Below are 25,089 nucleotides of genomic sequence, written 5' to 3' on the forward strand. Positions count from 1 at the left end.
GTTTGTCTAAACTTTATTGAAAATATACCTTAGCCTTCTGTACCTTTCCAAAGACAAAAACTCCACAGATTTTTTTTTTTTTTAACCAGTACATTTTTGGGATCATGCTGAAATTAAGAAAAAAAATCACTTTCTACTAAAGGGAAGTATGTTCTTATGCTCTTCAATGATGTGAAATGAATGGAATTGTTTTTAGACACACGACTCTACCCCCCAAATAGTAAGATGTGCTAAAACAAAAGGCATTGAGAATACTGCACTAAGACACAGGCCACAACTGTCTAACACAGTTTAATGCAAAGAAAACTAAGAAACAGCTGTTTGAAGAGCAAGGGAAGTTTATGAAAATGAACAGGAAACATTATAAAACTTAGAAAGTATAGCTGTCATGACTTCTAGGGAGTCAAAATGCAGCTAGTAAATATATGTTATTTTTTATAATATTTTCAATGAGCTACCTGAACTTCTAAACACCCTTATTGATGAGCCATTAATCAGTTAAAATGCATCACTGAGGGAATTTAAGATGTAGTATCCTGTCTTAAGGTCTACAGATAAATGATCCTCTGTCTTGAGACATTAATTTTTACAATACATCCGTTTAGCATTCTACATTTCGCATTATTTCAAGAATTCACATGTATAATTACAATTTCCTTTAAGATTCTATTAATTCCTGTTTAACTATCTTGTCTTCCAATCCTGTTTTCTTCACTCTTTGTCATTTAAGTATCAGTCATTTCAGTGAAAATTCCAAATTCCAGTGTGTACCATTCCATTGTTGTATTGTTACTGTCAAACTAAAAAGGGCTGTTCAACCTGCTGTTCACATTCAAATCTTTTTCTGCAGTTTCTATCCAAATTAGCTTCCATTTTGTACTTGTTTAATATTGCTCTTCTCCAAAAACATACAACTTGCAACTGCGTATAAAAGTTAATTAAATTATCTTTTACCTAACCATATAAAAACCATAAATTTTGACCTTTCCTGTACCCTACAAAATGACTGCGAGTTTTCTGTATCTCAACATCTGATTACGAGTCTAACTTATTAGATAACATTGGAAAAATATTAAACATCTTTTTTCCAACAGCAACCCAAAATTGCATGAAAGTACAACTGCACTCTTTCATATTACTGCTATTCCATTTTCAAGCTTTTAAAAAATTGAACACTGTTACTTATCAATAACTGGAATTCTTTAAAATAATTTCTCATATGCATATTCATTCTGTTGAAGTGCATCATGCTCTAAGCCTTGGACTACCGATCTGTTGTTTTAGCAGTGTTCATAGTATTTCACACCCAAAAGGATAAAGGGCAGGGTGTACTTTCTACTCATCTCCCCTTAAAATGTGTTGTGCAAGAAAACAATAAGGAGGAAAGGGGTTATATGCAAACTCCAATTACTGTAATTTTTCTTCTTTGAGTAATTGCCCACATATGTGCCCATACATACATGGAGGGAGGTCTTGGAGTTCCCCATGCAAACAGTGACTGAAGGACTGTTCTACCATATGTTGCTTCCCAGGTTGCATAATACTTAATAAAAATATGCTGTCAAGCTCCAGGTATCTGCCTTGCAGATATCACTTAGGGAGACACAAGCTATAGCGATAAATAGCTGCAAGGATTTTTCAGAAAGGTCTGATCCAGTTTAAATAAAAAATAAATTAAAATTATTGATGTTTAAAAAGTGTAAAGGTTAGCTGCCACAGAATGAGGCTTAGGGAAGACCACTAGTAAAATAATCTGAGCGCTCGGGTGGAATTCAGAGACCAGGTATGACAACTTTGGATGTGTCCTCAAGATTGCCTTATCCGGACAGAAGATACCAAGGAAAGGATCTACCCTAACAGCTTATAACTCAACCATTCTTTTTGCTTAGATATTTATCCCTAAGAATGAGGTCTCCTCATTGTTCTACCTGTCCATGGAGACGGCAAAGGCCCAAACAGCTGCCCCAAGAGAATGTCAAGACCAAGTTCAGGTTGAATTGCATGACAAGGTCCCTTACATGAAGAAGGGCTACAGCCAAGCCTCTGAGGAATCTGAGGGCAGTTGGTGAAGAAATGGGGTCTCTCCTCTACTGGTGCTTGGTGGGTAAAGATAGCTGCTGGATAAATCCTGATAGAGACTGCAGAGACTGACAACGTTTGACTTCCAACAGGAATGTGCATCTACAATAGAAAACAGGTCAAGAGAAATGTCCCTTGACCAACTGCGCTAAACAAGTCATGCCCATTTTGCCATGTTGGTTGAACTAGTACAGTTCTTCCTCCTATGGATGAAGATGGATCTTTTAAAGTCAGGTACAATCTGTGAAATGAAGGTTTGTACAAAGCATTCTATTGCTGTCAGCAGGTGCAGAACCAGAGGTAAAACCCTAAAAGTCCAGAGCAGAAACTTAAGGAAAAATAGGACCATTTTCCAACAAGGTCCAGCCCTCTCTGGTTGCTTGTCCTTGTGGATGGACTTGCATAACTGCATTCTTGTTAGCTGTCAAAACAACTGAAGAGGAAAAGACAGGACATAAGAGCTCTACTCCTTCCAAAGGAACTCAATATTTCCTGTCCATGTTTTTATTAGTAGGTAGGACCACTTCTGGGTTTTACTGCAATAGTTTGACTGGATCCTTTACTACGTCAGTGATGGGCAGTGACACCTTAGATGAGCTTGGGTGGTGCAAAATGTCCAACAAAATTAGTTGAGCCGCCTGTTCTAACTCCTCTGAGGTGGAGCTCCCTGGTAACCCATCTCATGAAGCTGGTAGACCTACCCCTAGCGAGGGTGGCACATAAGAAACAGTTGAACCAGGTTGGTTAGAAGACACCCATAAGGTGGCTCAGACCATTTCACTGCTTATATAGCCAAAGTACACTGCCAAAGAAGAATGCTCCAGATGCACTTGAGAAGATGCAGAGGACCAAAATGGTAGATAAATGAGCTGTTACAAAGGATCTAGAACCAACTAAAACCTGATCCGGTCCAGGGGCTGCACCACATTCCACTCATATAGGACCATGGGGCTGGATGAGTTTGAAACCCCTGCATTAAATACTTCAGCATCTTCTGCATCATCCATTATCAGATAGCTCTGTGGTCAGTAAGCGACCTACACTTTCCTTGGTCTTCCTCTTACTTCTGATATGCTTGTAGAATGCTTTTGTTGCTGCCCTTTACTTCCTTTGCTCAATTTTTGCCTCAGCTTGATTTTTTTACTTCATGCCCATGCTACACTTTATCTTCATCCCTAGTAATCAAATTAAGCTTCCATTTTTTGTACAATTCTTTTTAAATTTCAGCTCCTGGAAGAGTCTGCTGCTTAGCCAGGATGGTCTTTTGTTAGGATGACCATACATCCCGGTTTGGCGGGGACAGTCCTGGATTTTGTAGGCCATCCCAGTCAATGAAAATTGAAACAGAAGTCCTGAAATCATCCAACTAACATGATCTGTTTTTTCTCTACTGACTCTACTGTGCATGAGTGTGTGGCAACAAAGCCAGCCTTAGGGAAAATGGGAGCCTGGGTGAACTTGTGTTTTGGCACCTCCTGCCCCCAAGTCAGAGACATTCCTGCAGGCAGGAGCATGTAACAGTCCAGCTAGGGAGATGGAGCAGCATGGTGCGTTACGCAGGTGGACGGGCAGGCACCACTGCTGCTGTGTGGGAGCAAGGCACGTGGACTGGAGGGGAATGACAGAGCCTATGACAGAGGGAGAACTGTGGTACAGTTGTACTGCACACCCCAAAATAATGAAAACTCCAATAAAATGTGTGTGAAAAACATGATCTTCAGAAATGTATTTCAAAACTTATTCTAATTCAGATTAGAAACCAAACAGAACTCCTCTATTTCCAAAATGAGAAGTGCTCCCCGCAACCAGGACGTATTAGGACTCCATATTTCTCTTACACGCCCCTATCTCTATTGAAAAATAACATGCTTCAAAAACTTGCTGTACTGCCTCTGCACTGCTACATTACCTTCTGAAGAGATGTCACTGCAAATGAAAATGCCCCCACCTCCATTAGCACCAGGTTACACTATTCAGATGCTGTTTGAAAAAAGCCTTGCCCTCTTCCTTCTCCTGGTTTGGTGGTCAACAGCAGATATCCACAATGACATTGTTTTTATTGTTCTCATATTCAATCTTAACCCAGTGACTTTCAGCAAGTCTAGCTCACACTTTGTGCAGTACCTCAGAACAAGTGCATGTCACTTTTATACATGAAGTAACATCACGTTTTCCTTTGCTTGTCCTTCCTGAACAAGGTATGCCCACATCCATGACAATATTCCAGTCATATCAACTACCCCACCAAGTTTCAGTTAACCCAATTACATCACATCTACATCTATAATAAGTGTACATATAAGTATTCAATAAGTAACTTCTATTTAAACCTGAAAAGAAATGCAGAAGTAATATTAAACAAGTGAATTATGCCAAAAAATTACATATACATATTTTAAAAACATGCACTATTACTGCTACTGCAAATATATATGCATTACCCATAACAATAAAAATGTTTATCAAGAAAAAATAATATATTTTTTAATTAATATTTTTAGTAAGCATTCCAATTAGTTTCCTTCCGGAATTGCTTCTATATACGAATCATTTCAATAGGAAGTGACAGTTATTTTATACTTCTGGTAAGGAACAGTATAGCATCACAGATCAAAAGCAGAAATACACCACTATTTTACCAAATCACAAAATAAAATTTAATAGGCACCTTAACAATCCCTATTTCAATGGTAGCACTATGACAGTAGCTCACTGAATTATGTAATGAAGATCTTGTAGTGCTTTACTAAACCTAAGACTCCGAATTCTAGTATCAGCAGATAGTTTTTCAGTTCACATGAAAATGAGAAAATGTTTTAAAGAGGTAAATGGCACCACTTAGTGTTAGGGGGAAAAAAAAATGCCTTGAGGTCCAAATTAATTTAAGGCAAATTACAAATAACCATAGAAAAGTCTTACTGACCCATCATGTTATAACATATAAAGTCTTTTCACTGGATATCAAGGACTGAACATTGTGCAGCTAGTTCTTTTAAAAAATTAGGTGTTCATACTGTACCTGAATTTCAGCTATTGCCATATTTATGTCACAAAGCCAGTTCTTTTTAAACTGTTTTGCTTGAAACCTTCGACAAGAGAAAACTATTAATTAAAGTATCTGTATTGAAATTAGCCAGTTTCTTCATTCCTAGAGTTACCTTTCTAAAACCCCATAACCCAACTAGGAAACAGCAAAAATATTTCCTCATCTATAGATTAAAAATTGTCATTTTTGCTTTAGTATACTATGTCTATGAAATATACAACAGACAGCAAGCATAAAGAACACAAAAACATGAAATTTAATAAGCATGTTCAGACATAAGTTTTTGATAGTTGGTAGTTAGATTTAATTTGACTATTTCCACAGAAAGATTTCATTTTAGTATTACATTTGAGATAATAAAAACTTTTTCTGCAAGTTAGTTCATCTATTTCCACAGAAAGATGAACTAACATGCAGGAAAAGTTTTCATTATCTCAGATGTAATACCATTTAGACATCAAACAGACAATGTAAACTGAGCATCATATTGTACTACATTCCCGGAGTAAAAATTTCTGTCAAATTAGATAAAAGAAATGTGATCCAGTGATGGTTTTATTCTGGCTCTGCCACTGACAATGCAACACACTACACACATCACTTCTCTGTGAATCCCTGCCCATATCTGTAAAGTGACATTAATTAATTCACGTAGGTTTTATAAATATATTGTGTTGATAGAACACTGAACTGCTTGGTTGAAAGATACCTCTATACTTCTATAAAGAAATAATATGAAAAGCTGTAGAATTAAATTTTTACAATTTTATTGTTAAAACTGTATTTTGAATTTATATGGTATCTGAGAATCAAGAAGTGCTTTACTTTCACTTCTTGAAAGTAAGTGCACAAGAAGTGACATTTATTTCACAACCTTTCTGTGAGCTAAATAGAGTAGATTAAATTTACAGGTCGGGATGCAGGCACAGAAGTATAACACGACCTGAAGATCAAAAAGAAGAAGAAAAAAAACTCAGTGCAAGGCCTCCCAGCAATTCAGTGATTTGTCCATAATCATGAAGAAAACTGTAGCACTGATAGGAGTATCATATCCAATTGAATTTTATGATCACGAGTGCTGTGGAAAAACCTTAATATCTGAAGTAAAAACCGAAATCTTTTGATCCTCTATTCTTGATGTTATCACTTCTAATAAAATTAACAGCACCTGTCAATACAGTTGGCATGAAATGACAGAATGCAACCAAGATGATCAGGGGATGGAGCAATTGCCAAACCAGGAGACCAAAAGGCTAGGACTCTTCAGTTTGTAAAGAAGGCTGAGGGTGGATATGAGGTCTATAAAATTACGAAAGGTGTGGACACGGCAAACAGTGAAGTGCTTTTCACCAAGTCCTAAAATACTCAGATGAGGGGGCACCCAATGAAATTAGGAAATGGGTTTAAAACTAAAAGAAAAAGTATTTTTTATGCAGTGTAGAGTTAACTTGCGGAATTCATTGCCACAGAAGGCTGTAGAGGCAGACAGCATAACCAGATTAAAAAAGGGACAAGACAAATTCACAGATGACAGATTTCGTAATAGCAGATTTATTAATACCCGAGCGGAACAGTTGCAAGCGTTTCCTCTGGCATCTCTAAACCAGTAACAGTGGATGCCAGAGAGGGTAACAATAGGGGATAGATCACTCTCTATATATCTGGTTCAACGCTCTCCTTCTAAAGCAGTCCTTTCCAAACTTTTCCTCAGCATGACCCCATTTCCTCAGCATGGACCCTCAACTCCCTACCTGTAGCCCCCCCACTCCCAAAGCAGCGCCTGAGCCCTGGCTGCTGCTTACGGGAGGTGGTGGCAACTGCTATGGCTGGAGTGGAGAACCAGCTCTTTTTCAACCCCCCTTCCCCTCCCCTGTGGATGATACACCTGGAGCAGAGCCCATGGGGCAAGGGGGAAGGATGTGGGCTGTTCACTTTGGGGCTCCCTGCCCTCCCCCTGGGGACTCTGTAGCCCAGCAGACAGGCACAGGTCCACAGCACAGGAGGGAGCACCACGGACCCCTGGCCACCTGGCAGCAGCATGGGGCATAACTTCACACCGCTGCTGCTGCTGTGCCTCAACTTGGTAGCCATGGTGGCACAGCACTCCCTTCTGCACCGCCGCCCATGGGGCCATGGAGGCAGCTGCTGCCACCTAGAGATGGTCCAGCCCTGCTGCAGCCTCATGCCCTGCTGTAGGCACAGAAATCTTGGGGGGGCATGTGCCCTCCTGCCCCTGCATCATCTGTGCCCCCCCTTCTTCCCAACACGTTGCCTGTGCCCCTCCGCACACTTACTTGAAAGAAGCTGTGGGACCCACTCTCCACTACTGCTTGGCTGATACACATGCACATGGCACCTCCTGCCTCCGACCGCCCACCCCTGCTCCCTCCAGCACCCAAGCAGCCCCTTGCAGACTGAGTTTCCCCTTGCAGGCTGGGGGAGTTCCACATTTTCCCATGTTTTTCTCCTTTAAAAGAGAAATCCATTATTTTTTCCTTTAACAGAGAAAACCTGCCTTTTCTCTGTTTAAGGAGAAAATCCATGTTTTTCTACAGCAAGTGGAAAACCCAGATCCCTTTTTATTGCAACCCCATCCACTGATGCTGTGATCCATTTGCAGTTGCGACCCAGGTTGGGAAGCGCTGCTCTAAAACATCCATTTCTGCCACTCTCAGAGACAGGATACTGGGCTAGATGGACTGTTGGTCTGACATAGGATGGAACTTCTTATGTTCTTATGTTTATGTTCCTATGCTTAAACCTATTTGTACAAAAGTATGATTTAAATTTTCCAGTTAGCAGCATCCTAAAATAATGAAATCTAATCTTTACATAAATGAAAGCATGAAAAAATTATTAAATACCTTTTGTATATTAGCTATTCAATAATTCCCTATGTTAAATACGCACCTGGATTTTATGTTCAAAACAGTATTTATTTCCTGACTGGAAACTTGCAATTGGTGAAGGAACTTAACAATATAGTTAAAATGTTCAGACTCAAAACCCATTCCGGCATCAAAAAGCTGTGGTATCAAAAGAAATTGAAGATATGCATAAAATTTAGCTTTTTCAAAAGGTTTCCAGCAATAACTGGCACAGGTAGTAATGTACTATGGGAAAAATACTTAATGGAAAGTAAGACTTCAAAGAAAAGGGATGAACGGAAAAACTACAAAGAGAGCAGCTACAACAATATAACCAACTGCTTATTTCAATTCTATCTTTATAATACTTTAAGTTGAATTTTGAAATCAGTCACAATTTAAAAATTTTGGGGGGGGGGGGGCGACTAGATGATCTGTCTAGGTCCCTTCCGACTCATTGATTCTATGATAAAAGGACATAATGGAATAGTTAAAGGCCTACCTTACAAAAGGCATCTATTAATTTAGGCACAGCCTCTCTATTATTCATGGAAGCCACATGTTCAAACACTTTCAGAATCACATCAATAGGTGGCTAAACAAAAAATATTTAAAAAAATCCCATTCAGAATGATTAATTTCCAATAGACAGTTTAGCATTTTCTTAAGAGTAGTTTATGACTGCTTTACTTATGGTTTTGCATTAAAGAACTTGGTATCAAAAATAAAAACAGAAATGCAATTACAGTGAATGGTTAGTAATAGAAGAATTATCATCCCATGAATCAGTCATTCAAAATGTTTCAGTTTCACTCACCAGCCTTTTAATCATTATACCAATGTTTAACAGCGGAAATACTTCCTTCAACAAGCAGTGCTTGAGCAAAGCAATCAGAAGGTCATTCAGAACTTGTAAATCAAAATGCACACCAGGAATAACTTCTCTGTAGTAATTCATAAATATCTGGACTGGAAAGAATCAATTGGAGCAGTCAGTTCATCTTATTATTATTTTTAAACAACTTATTCCCCGAAGCAGGTTTTAATTACAGTAGCTATTTCTTAATATGAACAGAAGAAAACAAAGAAAATTAAAAGAAAATATTTAGTCACAAGTTCCGTGTTAATGGGAGCCAGACTGATTTAATTTTTGGAATTATCCCCCAGACATATTACACATTCAATCATTGGCAGTAGTTTTCCTTGGGCTGTAGACAGATGTGTAATTTGACATGGGGTTAGCTGTCCTGGATTTTAACCCAGATCAAAACAGGTGCAGCACATTCATTTACACACATTGATTGCCCTTCCAAACCACACTGCTGTTGGTTGGCCAGTTGATGACCAGCAAGAACACACAGCCTGACAGGCCTGTCTTGGGAATGACCTGCAAAATAACCTTATAGATGTACAATACACAGTCATGACCCAGGAAAACAGAGATGGCTGCCACACGGTGACCTGTGTGCTAAACGCATCTATTTTATGCTAGCCATACCACCAGTCAGAGTGCTTAAAATTATCCATGTTCTATTATAAACCCCCACAGTCACTCGACAATTTCACATAAGAGGTAGAAACAGAAAAAAGAGGTATTATACTTAGTCCAGACCCTCTAAAGATGCAGGGGCTTCTCAGAGCTACGCTTTGTTCAATATAGACTTAAAATGTCCCAAACAGTAGAACTTTTCCTTTCTTCCTAATAGATAATTAAAGTATAGGCATTCCAGCCAACAATACAATATTTTCTAAACGATCATGCTAAAAATTGGGCTTTATTTGAACCCCCCGACCAAGCATTTTACCACATAACAGATTAGAGAAAAAACTGTCAGTTCTATATATATGAATGAACACACACACACAATGTTCATTTCAATTTCATAGACATTAGAGCTGGAAGGAACCTTAGAAGATCATTGAGTTCAGGCCCCTGCCCAAAGGGCAGGAAGTCAGCTGGGGTCACAGGATCCCAGCAAGATAAGCGTCCAATTTACTCTGAAGGCGTTCAGTGTAGGTGCTTGAACCACCTCCAACAGCAGGTTATTCCAGACCTTAGGGAGCTTGGACATTAAAGAAATTCTTCTTTATGTCCAGCCTGAAATGGTCTTGCAGTAGTTTATAATTACTTGACCTCGTCATCCCTTGGGGGGCTCTGGTGAACAAACGTCCCACAAGATACTGGTGGTCACCCCGATAAACTTACAGGTGGCCATCAGATCATCCTAGCCTGCGCTTTCCCAGGCTGAAGAGCCCCATAGCTCTCAGCCTGTTGTTGTAAGGTCTGTTTTCCTGACCTCTGATCATAAGCGTGGCTCTTTTCTGGACTCTCTCGAGCTTCTCCACATCCTTTTTGAATTGTGGGGCCCAAAACTGGATGCAGTACTCCAGCTGCGGCCTCACCAAGGCCTAGTACAAAGGGAGAATGATGACCCGGGATTTGCTTGATAAGCATCTTTGGATGCAAGCCAGCGTTTTGGTCGCTTTACTAGCTGCAGCATCGCACTGCAGATTCATGTTCACCTTGTAGTCAATAATGACCTGCAAGTCTCTTCCGTAGTACTAGCCAGCGTAGCACTGCCGAGCCTATAAGGATGCTGCAGGTTTTTCCTCCCAAGGTGAAGAATCTTGCATTTTTCAGTGTTAAACACCATTGGGTTCTCATCTGCCCATTTGCTAAGCCTGTCTAGGGATCGCCCTCCTGTCTTCAGGTGTGGATGCTTTGCCCCAAATTCTTTCCCAGTAGAGTCATTCTTCCCTTCTGAGTAGGACTTTGGGTAACAAATATATTTTAATGCAGGGATTGTCAACCACAGGTATGTGTACCCCTGGGGGAACTGTGAAAGGTCCCAGGGGGTACGTGGGGGCAGGTGGGGACAGAGCGCTGCAACCCCACACTGTTAGCTCACAGGACAGGGCCGTGCAGATGTTGCTTGCCCACCCCCGCAAGTGTACGCTTATTAAAAAAATGTTGAAACCCCCTGCTTTAACACACAAGACAATGGTATAATTAAAAAATGGCAGACGCTGAAACATTATAGTTCCCAAAACTGCTTTTAGTTCTCTTTTAAAACCGATAATCATAAATGCAATTTAAGCCTATTACTCCATGCTATAAACATTTATTTTCTCTGGGTCCCGGTGCTTTCCCCTTGAGCCTATTCTCACATAACAGGTCCCTATACTTATACAGTGGTCTACAGAAATAAGGCGGCCCTGTGGGCACACCTATACAAAAGGCTTACTGCAGAACTGACTTATCAGCGCTGCATTAAAATATCACCATCTACACATGTGGTGGTATTACGATGGAGTAAACTAATAGACTCCATTGCAACGTACATGCAGATGCTAACAGGATTGGCCGAGGCAGTTACAGTGCTCCGGTGTGGGAGCTGCTTACTGGCTACCTCTGCATTTAAAGAACCCTCATGCCCCAGCCAGCCATATTGAGCCTGATCAGAACAGCCCTGGGTTGGCAGGCTGACCCACCAGATTCCCCTGCCAGTTGGGGCAGCATCCAGAAGCAATAAACTCCAGCACAAACTTCACCAGAGTTTATTCAGCTACATTAATTGCACATGTAGATGAGCCGTGTGTGCAAAGCACATACAATATGAATCAGACTTCAGAAATAGGCCTAATCTCTGATATACCATAGTTTTTCCTTGCAAGTAAGTTCTTTTAACTATTCTTATCCTTTTCTCAAGTCCCAGTAACAATGCCACGAAGGGGAAAATGAATTATACTGAATGCATCTGGAAACACAAATAACGAAGTCATAGCTGCGTGTCTGCATGGTATCACTACATGGCAAAGTAAAGGACTTTTTGTGTGCCTTGGTAAAAATACAAATATGTTAAGATATGAAATGCAATTGTTACATTAATTATGAATTTCTTGGGTTTTGAATCTTTGATTTCAGAATTGTTACAACATCCCTCTAACGTTTTTACATTTAATCTATTGATTCATTCACCTAACCTTAAATCCAGTGTATCAAAGTTCTCCCCCAGAATAAATTTAAAACTATATCTACTGTGATCATCAGTCTACAACAAAACTACTAAACTTAAGAAGTTTGAACAAAAATGGATATAGAACACTTCATATATGAACTGAACCTGCTATTTATTATTTTATGTAGCATTATACCTTCTCTACTCATGGCTCTTTGTGTTATATCATACCTGCACGTTGTAGCAGACTTGTTTCATTCATATTTATATATGTCCTAAGTACTGCCATGCAAATCTAGAAAAGACAAAAATGAGAAATGCAAAATCTATTAGTTCAGATTAGGCTGTATTCTAACACAGGAACATGGGACAATCTTTTTACTGCAAGTAAGCTTTATACTTGTGGTTGTTTAAATTAAGCAGCGTGACAGGATAAACTAACTGGTCTGCAGACAAAAGCAGTGCCAGAGCACAACCAGTGGTATTAACTTTAAGATACTTTAGATGGGTTGTTTTTTCCAATGGAACTGCTGTTATCATAATTATACATATGTGTTAACTCAGACCTTTATCCAAATTCCCTGAACAGATATTTGTACTAAACAAGAGAAAAGTTTGGAAACGAAAATAGTAATTAATTTTATGAAAGTACATTTAAAGGTGAAAAAGAAAGGAATGTGTAAGTATAAAAAAAAAGAAAATGTAGTATAAAAAATTCTGCACAGAAATTGTAAATCAGAAGGCTGTCTAGAAATAAAACTGAGAACTATGAATAAGTTTTGCTCTCCCATAAAGTAACATAAGGTAGGGCACTTAAGAAAAATTCCTAAAATCACTTGAACTTATCAAACCATTTCACCACAGACCAATTACTTTATTTAAATTCCAGGAAGCTTCCCACCCCCAGAAGAAAAGATGTTCGAGAACTATTTCATCAAGATCTCAAATATTTAAACTGCCATGCAAAACACAAAACACCTATAATATTTGCAATGCGCATATATGCTACACTGCGTTTTGCAAAGATGGCAAAAACCAAGAGATTAAATCTTGTAATCTTGCCAGTTGAAGTATTAAAAGTAGTTTCAGGTACATTTGATTTATTACTTGTGGTGGGGGCAGGAAGAATAGGGTATAAGCAATTATCTATTTCCCCCCCCCTTTCTATTAAAAAAAATTTTCAACTGGAAAGAAAGGGGGGTAGGGGTGGGAAAGAGATGATTATTTTGGGAACAGTCAACCCAAACGTACATACATATGCTATCAACTATGCAAAATAAGTAATGGGGAAAAATTAAATAATTTTCTCTGCATTCTTCATTAATAGTCTTACATGGTACTTACGAAAACAAGATATTTAAAAGTGTCTACACACGAGCATGGAGGCTGCTCCAACATGCTGGAATTCCAGTGCGTCAGAGCAGACTATTAATTGAGTCTGCTGAAGCATGGCAATTACTGTGCTCCAGCAGCCTCCTACATCTCATATATCAGTATTCCCACATCTAAAAATGGCAGAGGGGGCACCTGATCTAAAGGTTATCAAACAAGCTTCAGTTCAAGTGCCCCCACCATCATTTTAAAGCATGGGGATGCTGATACATGAGATGCGGCAGCACTTTAATTAACAGCACTTGGAATCACTGCAATTAAAATGCTGCCCTGTCCACCCCCACTGCACATGTAAAAGTGGCCTAAAAGGTCTAAATTGAGAACAACCCTTTTAAATGACTTAGACATACAATGTCAAAACCTATGCCTTCCTTTCCCTTGAGGAAATTTTTCCTCTCTAAAATAGTGTTCAGATCAGCAAGTTTGGGGATAAGACCAAATAATTTTAGCTTTTAGAATCTCAATACTGGGATTATAAATAAAATCCTTAAAAAAGAATAATTTAATTTTTCATAATTTCATGGGCCACCTTTTAGTTGAACAGTGTACAAATAAGTCCCTTTGGTAAAAAGTTTATATGGGATCTCTGACTGCTGAAACAAATAGCATCAACTTGGCAATGGGTTAGCTCATTTAATCAAAAAACCCAGGTGGTGGAGGGCATTTCCAAAACAAAATTTTAGCACATGCCTAAAGTATGTAAATTAGTTTGCTTTCTTTTGGAATCTATTTTCCTCCTCCTTTGGATCAACTCCCAAAATACCAAGACTGCATCTGGAGCTTTCACAGTTCCAAATATTAGTGAAATTGCTTGGAAAACCCAGTTGTAGAAGGTTTAATCAAGAGACAACTCTATATTACATGCATAAAAGAGCCTAATTGTGTGCTTCATTTCCAGCTTGTATGAGACTTTCGTTGATTTAATTGTTTCAATTTACAAGGGGTATAATTGAATCTATGGACCATGTAAAATGGGCAAGTCTAAATTTGGAGCTAATTGTAATAGATTTAGATAGTAACTGATATATAAAACTTGAAATTCTATAGGGAATTTTGACCAAACTCACCTTCATGATGCAATTTTACTGAATTATAAACAGCAATAACATTTTTAGTATCTGAAAATGTAACGAATTTTAAAGACTTTTTTTCCCCAATGGAGTCTTTAATTTGTGGAAACAGCCAGTTTAAGCAACTGCCAAATGGGTCTAGTCTGAAATAAGTTAAACTTTACTGAAACACCACACAGTAGCATTTCTTAATCTTGCCTACTGAAATAATATTTGTAAATCACTTGCTTTATCAAGTTTCCCCTGTTGACTCTGCAGATAATTTGTCTAACCCCAAACCTAATTTTATGAGAAAGGTGCAAACATAATTATTTATCATACGGGAACAGCTGATTAACATGGCAAATGTCCAAGGTCAACCAATCATTATTCAGGGAGAGTAAAACTAAGATTTGCTAAGACTAAAAATAAGCAACAGTAGAAGTCATTTTCATTAGCGGTCCTAAATTGGGATGAAGATGCAATTAAGATTGTGTTGAGTCCAAGACCTCTCTACTTTATTTGCTGCATTTTCACTTGAAAGTTCATAGGATCAATAAAGATGACCACAACTAGATGGAAAGAATACCACCAGTGTAGCAGTAATTTTGCAAGACACATTCCTTTTATAATAAATGTAAAATATTCAATAAAAGTATTGGGCAAAATAAACAGATGGAACTAGCATAAAAGATACCACCAGCTAAGTAAAAAGCAAATGAACTGATAATCATACTTCTGATGAACAACTTATGTTTTATTAGTTAAATTACCCATATCTGTGCAGGTATAATATGACAATAAAAAAGAAATAGAGCTATAATATACCGGAGCTTGAAAAGCATGTAAGCCAAAGTTATATATTACAAAGGCTTCCACAAAGAACAGATGGGATATGAAATGAATTAATTTGTAATAATACCTGCTCTTAGAAAGTATTCATAGATTTTTCACAAATTAGTTTAAGTATGCAAATAGGATGTGGATGTTTAGGACAAAATTCAGCAGTTAAAACAGCTAGTCAGGTGATAACATCTACTATGCCCAATGAAGCTTAATAGCAACTATTTTCTTCCTTTTACAATAACTGGAACAAAAATTAAGATGTTCTTCACTACTGTGAGTTATTAGATTAGAAAGAAATTTGGCCAATTGGCTGATACTTCTCCAAACAGCCAGGTTTACTACTTCTATCAACAGGCTTTCTCTTTTGCACCAAATTAGTCAAGAATAGATATGTACTGCAAGGAACAGACTGCAGGTTTGTCCTCTTTGAAGCTCCATATGAAAAAAATGCTTTAAGACTTCAAATTTGTCAGTTTACGCAGTTTAGCATAACAAACACCAATCAGATAGATCTGCTGCTACATTTTGATTACAGAAGAACTGAAGAAGGCCAAAATGCTAACTAACATAGTGATAATTTCCATGAGGGCATTTGGTATACCGTATGAGACATACCACATTTTGAGATAGGCATGGGTAGGATCCAGAAACTCTAGTTTGTTTTGGGACATGCTGACTGTTGTAACAATGATTTGTTGACAGATGGTAATTTAATCAGCACTAAAATATTTGTGATTAGCAGCTGACTTCGAGTATCTTTGTGGTTGATAGAAGAGGAGAGTAGCCTCTATGTCCATCTTCTCAAGGTCTAAGGCATAAACCTTATTCATATTGTAAAAGACCAACATTTTTGGAGACTGCAGAGATTACTGGCTTGACAATCAAATGTGAATGTACTTCCTCTAACAACTCCACTCTCCAGTAAAACAGCTGTTTTGGTTGCAGAAAAGGGTTGATGTTGAGTCTGGTTTAAAAACCCTTTCCTGGTCTCTGAATGAAGGAGGCTTCTCAACTGAAACTAACAGAAAGGAATAAGTCTATGGCAATTAAAATATTAAGATAAAAATTAAGAGGAACAAGACAAATTCGAGACTAGCAAACAGCTGAAAGCAGAAAATCTATGATGAAGTTAGTGGGGTGTATTATGTTATTTGGGATTAAAGATAAAAATCTGCAAAAAAAATCACTTACCTTCCCTCTACATATCACCAAAAGAAAGAACTGGGTGACACCTACCACAGGCCTATTCTTTCATATAATAAAGAATGAAGCCAGGTTAGACTAATGTATCAGAGGGGAAAGCACTAAAATAAGCCATCTGGTATTTGTCAAAGACTTCTGAAAGAATCTAGGACTGTACTGCCCAAATTGCTAATAAAAATACGCAATCTTTGATTAAAATCAGCCATGATCCCATATACGTAAGGGCAGCAAAATATTTTATCTATCTTTAAATGAGGTGTGAAAGATGAGTCCTGGGTACTGCTTTCCTAAAATTTTTAAATGCATAATTTAAAACACCACGATTAGAGGATCTCAATTTTTTTCTGTATTGTGAACCTACGTTGCAACTAAAAAAAGGTTCAGAAGCCTTTTTCATCCAGCTACAACTGCAAACCTCTAGTGATCCTAATCTTTAGGCTGAGAAGTGCTGAACTATACTATATCTGAGAATGGCAAACAGTGCAAGTCCTTTGAAGAAAAAATTGCACAGCTCTAATTTGCTAGAATTCTTCTGACATGTCAGTAAGCCAATATAGTTTCTGTAGACTTCTATTAATATCCTCTTATAAGGAACTTTATGTAAGCCAAGAGAATTAGGCTAAATTCTGTGAAGTTAAATTGTCATGCAAGAAAACTGGCTAAAGAATCTCTGCCCCAAAGTACGAAAAACTGCTTGATTTTCAGAGAAAAGTTATGGTGGGATTGCCAATATATGATATTTGGCATTTACATTTATTAGATGATGAAAAAGGTGATCAATGGTTTAACAAAATTTGAGGCTGACAAAATTTAAGGTGGTCAGCACTAGAAAAGACTTAAGAACTCCATAGGCATCTAATGAAAACAGAGGACGAGTTTATCCCAGGACTCTGTTCCAGGTTTTGACTCCCATAAAAAAGTGTGGGATAGTTGTTTACATATGCAGCTTAAATGGCAGTCAACTCAAATTAACACTTTTTCCACAGGCTATTCAAAGTTATTTCAGTTCTTCAAAAGGTACTTCAAGTGGGGCAATAGGCTTGTAAAATCCCAGAATAAAAGGCTTTGTCCTGGGAGAAATCTTACTGATTTTTTATTTTAAGAAAGCTCTGTTTATGAGTAGCATGACAACAGGCTTAAAAAAATCTATGTTGACAAATGCAAGGTAACACATAAAGGAAGGAAGAGTTTGAATCAGTCGTACATGTTTCTGGATTCCAAAATAAAAGGAACACTGCAATAAACGACCTGGATATTATTATGGTAAAGTATATCAACAAATAGCTCTGGCTGATTACTGGGCAAAAAACCCAAGTAAAACACTAGCAAGTATAAAGAAAGAATAAAAGATACTGGAAATGCCTTCTTATCAATTAGTGATATACTCTGTCCAGGAATATTCTATTCAGTTCTAGTTACAATATCCCAAATAAAAAAAAAATTTAAAAAAATAATTTGGGGATAGAAGCTATTAGAGACATGGAAAAATCTGTCTATCTGTGTGAGAACAGAAAAAAGTAAAACTTTAGAGAAAAAAAAGAATGGTTATACTCAAAGTATACAAATGAGGAACAACACGGAGGATAAACTGTTTACCCAACCAAGATATATTCAATGAAACTTAGAGGAAACAAATTAAAAACATTTTTTCAAAATAAAAATGGTAACTTGTGGAACTCACTGTGTTACTGATTCAAGAACAAATGGATGTTCATAAAAGGATGAGACACTGGTAATATCATCCTACTACATAAGCATGTTCTAAGATGTAAACTGTTGTTTCAGGCTGTAAACTATATAGTAATTAACAGAGATGAGGAAGGAACATCCTGTCTGAGTCCACCTATCCCCCCCAGAAGTTTCTGTTAGTAGTCCTTGTGAAAAAACAGGATATTGAGTAACTGGATCACTGGTGTGATTTGTACACGTAGTTTTCAGTAAAGGGCTTAAAGTATTTCCAGGCTACGAAGTGGCAGACTGTGGCCTTGGAGGCAAAACAATGAGTTCAATAGAAACACTGCAGCTCACAATAGCTCATGGAGGCTGGATTTTTAACATTTGGTTCTTATTTTAGTGCATCTTTAAAGTAAAATCCAAAACATGACTTGTGTCTATTAGCTGGATACTGCCAATGCTCATGAAAGCATTGCAAAGATGCTCCATATATAAAGTCAATCCCATTCTGACAGTCTATTCATTGAAGATGAATCCTTTACATGAAGGGATTACAGTATCTTTAAACCATTGTCACGTCTACCTTTCAAAGAATGCCATGATGTAAACCTTTCAAATATATACACATTTTCATGTTTTTTTATCTGGGTCCTTGGAGATATTCACGTTCAAATGTCCCTGAGATTTCTAAAAGCAGGCACATATATCCAGTTTCTCATCATTTGAAAATCTAACCGTGCAACTTCAACAGCTTCTCCAGTACAATGATCTACTAAGCAATTAAAAAGGCACTTATGCATATTCTTTTGGTTCCTTCTTTAGAGACTGAAGACTGTATATATACACTTAGAAGCTGAGGGCTTCATCTAAAGTGTTGGTAAAAGCATGTCCTGGCAAATATTCTTGAGCATGCCCCAGCCACCCATTCCTATTCACACTGTCCAAAACTGAAAATACACTGGGAAGGCTGCTTTGTGAGACCCAACAGCTGCTCTCAAGCATCCTGGAGACCAGGATCACAAGTGTAACCAATAAAGGAAATGTCCCCAGTGACTCTTCACCTGTGTATTTCCAGGCTTGGAGCATGCAAGCAGGTGAGTAGGACATGCTTGCTAGGATATATGGCTCATGCAGTGTAGATTTACCCTAAAGATAACTCAGCCTGAACTCAAAACTGAATACAGAAACATTTTCTGATTTTTATAAATGAAAATATTTATCATCATCTCGCCTCCTTCAAAAAAAACCCCAAACCCATTACCTTTTCATCTCCTTGCTCAGGAACATGCCAAAACCAACATTCTGCTCTCTCACAGCCACGCAGCGTATTGAAATAAAATCTGCAATATTTACGGGGCAATTCAATCTCCAGGATTTTCTGGATGGAGTGGGAAACCTGCAAGTCAAATAGTCATTTCTTTTTTTTTTGCAAAAAAGATAAGCATATTAATATTATATTAGAAGATATAAGATACTAACTATATTTTAAAATAAAAATGTACATGACCAGTAGAAGACAATGGAAAGATCTTTTCAACCTTTAAGGCATCAAACAAAGATCAATGTTTACATCAAACAAAGATCCATGCTTATTGTCCTAAGCATTGTATAAAACACAGAGTAAGAATCTGTGCCTTGAAGAACTGACAATCAAAAAATATGCCCAAAATTTAAGAGTAGGTTAAATGAATACAAAAGTTGAACTGGCTCATCCAAGATCCAAGAGCAAGCTACTAAGCTGGGAACAGAACTTAACTTTTCTGAGTTCCAGTTTGGTGACCAATATAAATGGACTGTTTAGCTTCTTCTCAAAAGCTGGCAGAACATATTGCTTGATTTTGTTTTTCTAGTAAAGCAAAAGCCAACATATGTACATTGTGAACAGCCTTCTTCTCAGCACTGATAACATCCTCAGAAGTTTTATTCATTAGATCCGTGGTTTTCAAACTTCCTACCAGAACCTTTTCATATCACTTCTTTTGCCGGAGAACCTCCATCTCTGGATTTGTAGACTGTGAGAGCTGAGTTGGAGCCAGGAGACCTGGGCTGCTCCACCATTAGCCCTAATCATTTTGTGAACCCCTTGATGACCTATCACAAAAAATAGGATTCTGTAGAACAGTTTGAAAACCACTGCATTAGACCATAACATTTTAGGGTGGTACAAACTTTGGGTTACATAGGCCAATAAAATCTCTACATATTTTTATTAAGAATTGATAAAATACTCAAACAAATGCAATTAACACTATATTATAATAATTCCTTAAGTATTTAGCAACTTACTGGTACACTTTTGTCCATTTTCCATGGTTCGTAACAGTTAGAATTGGGATGTGGCAAGAGTGGGCACTTGCCCGAATATCTGAAATCTATGATAGAGAACATAAACATAAATGAACTGTATATTAAATGGGACAAAATCTCTTAATTATCTTTATTTTTAATAATAACAGGGCAACTAACAGGGCATTGTTTTAAAGATAATACTAGGCAGAATGAATACTTGATTAGGTGCAACCCAAAAATAATAATCTAAGGGACCTGTGGTTTAATGAGTATTATAATGTCTCGTAGACAGGTAATTCTTAGCCTCCTTTAAACTGTGTAACAGCTACAAATTGCCCCTTTTTAGCACAGGTCTATTCTCTTTAAGGTAAGAAAGAAATAAAGGTAGAAAAATGAGCTGAAACTACTGGAAGCTTTAATCCCTAGCACTTGGTAAGTAGCTTCTGTATTTCCAAATCAACATTGCTGCCCCCTGCCCCAGAAGTTATGTTTATCATGGTAATGCCTAAAGGACAACTGAGGCACCCTGTAATAGCAGTCGTAGGCCTTGTCACAAAGACTGTTGAATCCAAATAGGAAACAGGGGGTACCTGTACACGTGCTTGGGGGTGGGCATTTTAATTAGACCAGCTGCTCTAATTAAAACACCACAGTGTCATGTGTAGTAAGCCCCTGCACATTTAAAAATGGCCACAGGCCACTTAAACTAAAACTCATTTGACAAGTGTCAGTTAAAGCACCCCGCTGGCCAGTTTTAAACCTGCAGGGGCTTTAATCAAGGGGACTGAGTCTGCTCCAATGCGTTCTAATTAGAACGCATCAAAGCATGTTTAGGCACCCAGGGCTGGGAAAGGAATACAACACACAAATGAAAAAGAAGTTGGTGGTTTGAAACAGAACTAATTGGTTTAATTATTTTGGGAGAATATATTACATGGAAAAAAAGTGAAGAAAAAGGAATCAGGAGGACATGATGAGGGCAGAATAGGATCATATGTGAAGTGAAGCTGAGGTTAAAAAATTAAGGAAAAGAGAAGGTTGGACCAAGCTGCCTATTAGCAGAAGACAGGTAAAGAACATTTAAAACTGTTGGAAGTTTTGAGCATCCAGAAGACCACAGGAGCATCTGGGAAAGCAGCTGAATTATTAGCTGAAATCAGAGGCTAGGTCCTTTTTGCAGTTTTCCCTCCACAAAGCCACATTCAGGGAGCAGGAGTGGGAAGAGAGAGCAGTAGCATTATACAATGCTAATGCTGCGCACAGATTTTCAACTAGGAAATACCAGGGAAAGAGCAGTCCCCTATGAAGTCACTGCTATTGCTGTTTTGGCTGCTTTTGCAGCTGCTTTTACTAGAAGTAATGTTTAAAAAAAAAACAAACCCTTTAAAAATAAAAATCAAGATTTTTACAAGGGATATACACCATCATGCTTTTTAAATCAACTAATGCATATTTAGAAAGAAACATTTGTTATAGTAGGCTTATTTTCTAGTTGCCTTCTCCCCCTAAAAATGTGAATGATACGATGCTACAGAACTGATGAACCAGTAGTCTATCTAATGGGCCAATTATTATGTTTAATTTGCAGCATAACTTGAAACCAGATAGGTGCACAATTAACGAACTGCAGAATTTAAATAACCCACATTTACAAAATATATTTAAGTAAACAATTATAAAATTACTGGTTCCTTAAATAGATGCTGCACTAAGATTTGAAAGGACAACTTATCTGCAAAAGATACCCTGTATTTTTTTGCCTTCTGTATCAAACTATGGATATGCTTTAGGGTAGTGGTGGGCAAAATGATGGATCCAGCCAGCAGCCAGACTGCATTTTCCATGAGCCCCTGCCCATGTCACCGCAGTCAGTTTCCATGGAGACCCCAGGAGGTCCCGGCTCCAGACCATGCTAGCACCACCACAAAATCCTCTGGAGCAGCTCCCTACCCACCCCTGCACCCTGCCAGCACTGCTTGGGTCAGTCTTCAGGGAAACCCCAGCCTCCAAATGCCATCATGACCCTGCCCCTCCTAGGGTCTCCATGGAAACCAGCCAGTGACACAGGCAGGGGCTGCTGGGAAATGGAGTTTGCTGCAAGCCAAATCTCATCCACAGGCTGGACTTTGCCTCCCCCTGCTCTAGGGGAATGTCATAGTTATCGTATGGGGAGCGAGTCTATGCAAGATCTTTTTAAAAATAATGAGATTTAGTCAACATATTAATGAATAAAGGCCCTTAACTGTAAATACAGTTCATGGCTCCACAGGTATTACACCACTATAACAGGTTCTGAAAACCTATTTATTTCGATAAATATGGGTGTTATCATAATGCTGTGCAGTACAAATACTCTAAGAAAATGGCCAATATTGTGATACAAGCACCGCCCTTAGAAAGACCTCAGAATCCTATGCCCACACAGCCAGAGAGAGACTGAGGTTGGATTAGTTTATAAATTATTAATCCCGATGTTCTAGTTTCTGGAAAAGACACCTGCAATTAGAACAAGTATGTTTTTTCCAGAAGATTCCAACCTAATCGCCTGAATGCATGCAACCAAGAATGAGAACCTAGAGAGACAGTCTTCAAAAGAGAGCTTAACTGTTTCACCTGTGCAAAAAAACAGAACAAAACAAAACAAGTAAAAGTCTAGCTATCTTTAGGGAGCTTGGACTAATTTCTAAAGTACATTAAACAAAATCAAAATTATATTATAAGTTGTTTACAAATACAGACAATACCATTCATCCCGGGTTTGTGTACTGTACTTCCATGATGGGCTTTTACTTCCAGGCAAGGCAGCTGCAATCCTAGTGAAAGATCAGGGCTCACAAATTCTGCACACTCAGAATCACTGCTAAGTATTAAAAGAAAAACAATTTAAGCAAAATGTAACAAGTGATTTTCTAAGTATCCAACACTTAGAACAAAAATTAGGTAGCACAAAAATTTAAGATAACCACTTTAAAGTATCACTGGCTGACAAATAATCCCCAAAGCTTTTCTTTAGAGGAAGATAACCTTATAATGTCTATCAAAGAAGTGAGCAGGTGAGAAAACAGAAGACAAATTCAGTAGCAGGATGAACACAGCACATATAAGCCTCTTGTAAATTCTACCATTAAACTGAATGGAAGGTTCAAATTATTTTTTTCTCTTTATAGGGAAGTTTCCCCACAAACTGCTACATACCTTATCACCTCTGCCACAAAAAAAAATCCTTAGGAGTTTATAGAATTAGTATCTTATGAATTTACTTAATGCAGGGCTATCCAACTAGTGGCCTGCATGCAGTCCATGAGGGGTTAACATGCAGCACCCAACTGACCATTGCTTCTCCCATCACTGTGGCTGCAGCAGCAGCTGGGGTCTTAGGGCTCCCTTGCCTCCTTCGAATGTTGTTTCCTGCCCCCTCCCCATAAGGTATGGTGGGTGGTGCAGCCTGAAGTACCAGGAAAGCCCAGAGCTGGGGAGCCAAGGGTGAGGTGATACAGCTGCATGTGGTACAACAGGAAATTCCTTCCAGTGTCAGCCAGGTGGGGGGAGCCTGATGTGAGCAGTGCCTTTTGCTGGTGTCCTTAAGGAGAAGGGAAGAGCTACAGGAGGTAGCAGCAAGGGTCCGAAGCATCCTCTGCCATGAGGACTTCACCGATTCCATGCCGGAGGAAACCTATGAAGGAAGAAAGGACTGCCAGAGGCAGTTCTAGGAAAGGAAGGAGGGCATGGACTCCCAGAAAGGTGGAAGCTGGAAGATTGTGACCTCTGGCAGCTAAAGGAAGTCATCATCCCAACCTGCAGTGGTTTGCCTGAAGAACAATTATGGAGCTAAGAAATGCATTCCATTTGTAGAAGAGGCCAGACCAGAAATCCCTAAGGTGGGGAGGATTGAGATCACTGCTATGAAGAAGCAGCAATAGATGGGGGTAGTTGGTAACTCGCCTTCTGCAGGGAATGGAGGCCTGACCTGATGTCCTGGGAGGTCTGCTGCTTGCTTGGAGCCTGGATCCAAGATGTCATGGAAGGATTACTGAGACTTCTCCGACCCTCTGACTACTACCCCATGCTGCTCATCCATGGGGGGGGGGGGGACGGGACACCAATGATACCACACGAGAGGTGACCCTGAGCAGATCAACAGTGACTACAAGGCTCTGGATGCAAGAGTGAAGAGGATGGGGGCATAGGTGGCATTCTCCTAGATCCTTCTGGTCAAGGTGAAGGGCCCTTGCAGGTGTAGATGCATCCTACAGATCAATGCATGGCTGTGCAGGTGGTAGTGCCAGCAAAGATTCAGCAGCTTCTTAAACCATGGGATGTTGTTCCAAGGACTGCTAGGAAGAGACAGGATCCACCTGATGAAGAGAGAAGAACACCTTTGCAGACAAGCTCACTATCCTAGTGAGAGGGCTTTAAACTAGGTTCGCTGAGAGATGGAGACCAAAGCCCTGAGGTAAGTGGGATAGTGGGAGACCTGGAGGGAGCACAAAGAGGAGGGGGCAACAGGGAAGGCCTCCTTATTCTTTCTTAAGACAGTAGGGCAATTGGCTAGTTACCTCAGATTTCACAGATTTCATTTCATAGACATTAGGCTGGAAGGGACCTCGGGAGATCATCGAGTCCAGCCCCCTGCCCAAAGGGCAGGAAGTCAGCTGGGGTCATCAGATCCCAGCAAGATAAGGATC

At 38.8% G+C, this 25,089-nt stretch overlaps 1 protein-coding gene across 1 annotated transcript in view; it reads right to left on the reverse strand.

Moving 5' to 3' along the window:
* Positions 1–25,089, reverse strand: part of TOPAZ1 (testis and ovary specific PAZ domain containing 1) — a 68,633-nt gene that overhangs the window by 20,870 nt on the left and 22,674 nt on the right. Inside the window, exons 6-13 of the mRNA XM_019533662.1 lie at positions 23,149–23,264; positions 20,402–20,487; positions 19,377–19,511; positions 12,183–12,246; positions 8,810–8,961; positions 8,495–8,587; positions 8,036–8,151; positions 5,099–5,165 (exon numbers count right to left, since the gene is read on the reverse strand). Of these exons, the coding sequence (XP_019389207.1) occupies positions 5,099–5,165; positions 8,036–8,151; positions 8,495–8,587; positions 8,810–8,961; positions 12,183–12,246; positions 19,377–19,511; positions 20,402–20,487; positions 23,149–23,264 (829 nt within the window). The remainder of the gene's footprint in view (positions 1–5,098; positions 5,166–8,035; positions 8,152–8,494; positions 8,588–8,809; positions 8,962–12,182; positions 12,247–19,376; positions 19,512–20,401; positions 20,488–23,148; positions 23,265–25,089) is intronic.

This window comes from Crocodylus porosus, unplaced genomic scaffold, assembly GCF_001723895.1.
Source record: "Crocodylus porosus isolate Cpor-Errol unplaced genomic scaffold, CroPor_comp1, whole genome shotgun sequence".
In the NCBI taxonomy this organism is placed as follows: domain Eukaryota; kingdom Metazoa; phylum Chordata; order Crocodylia; family Crocodylidae; genus Crocodylus; species Crocodylus porosus.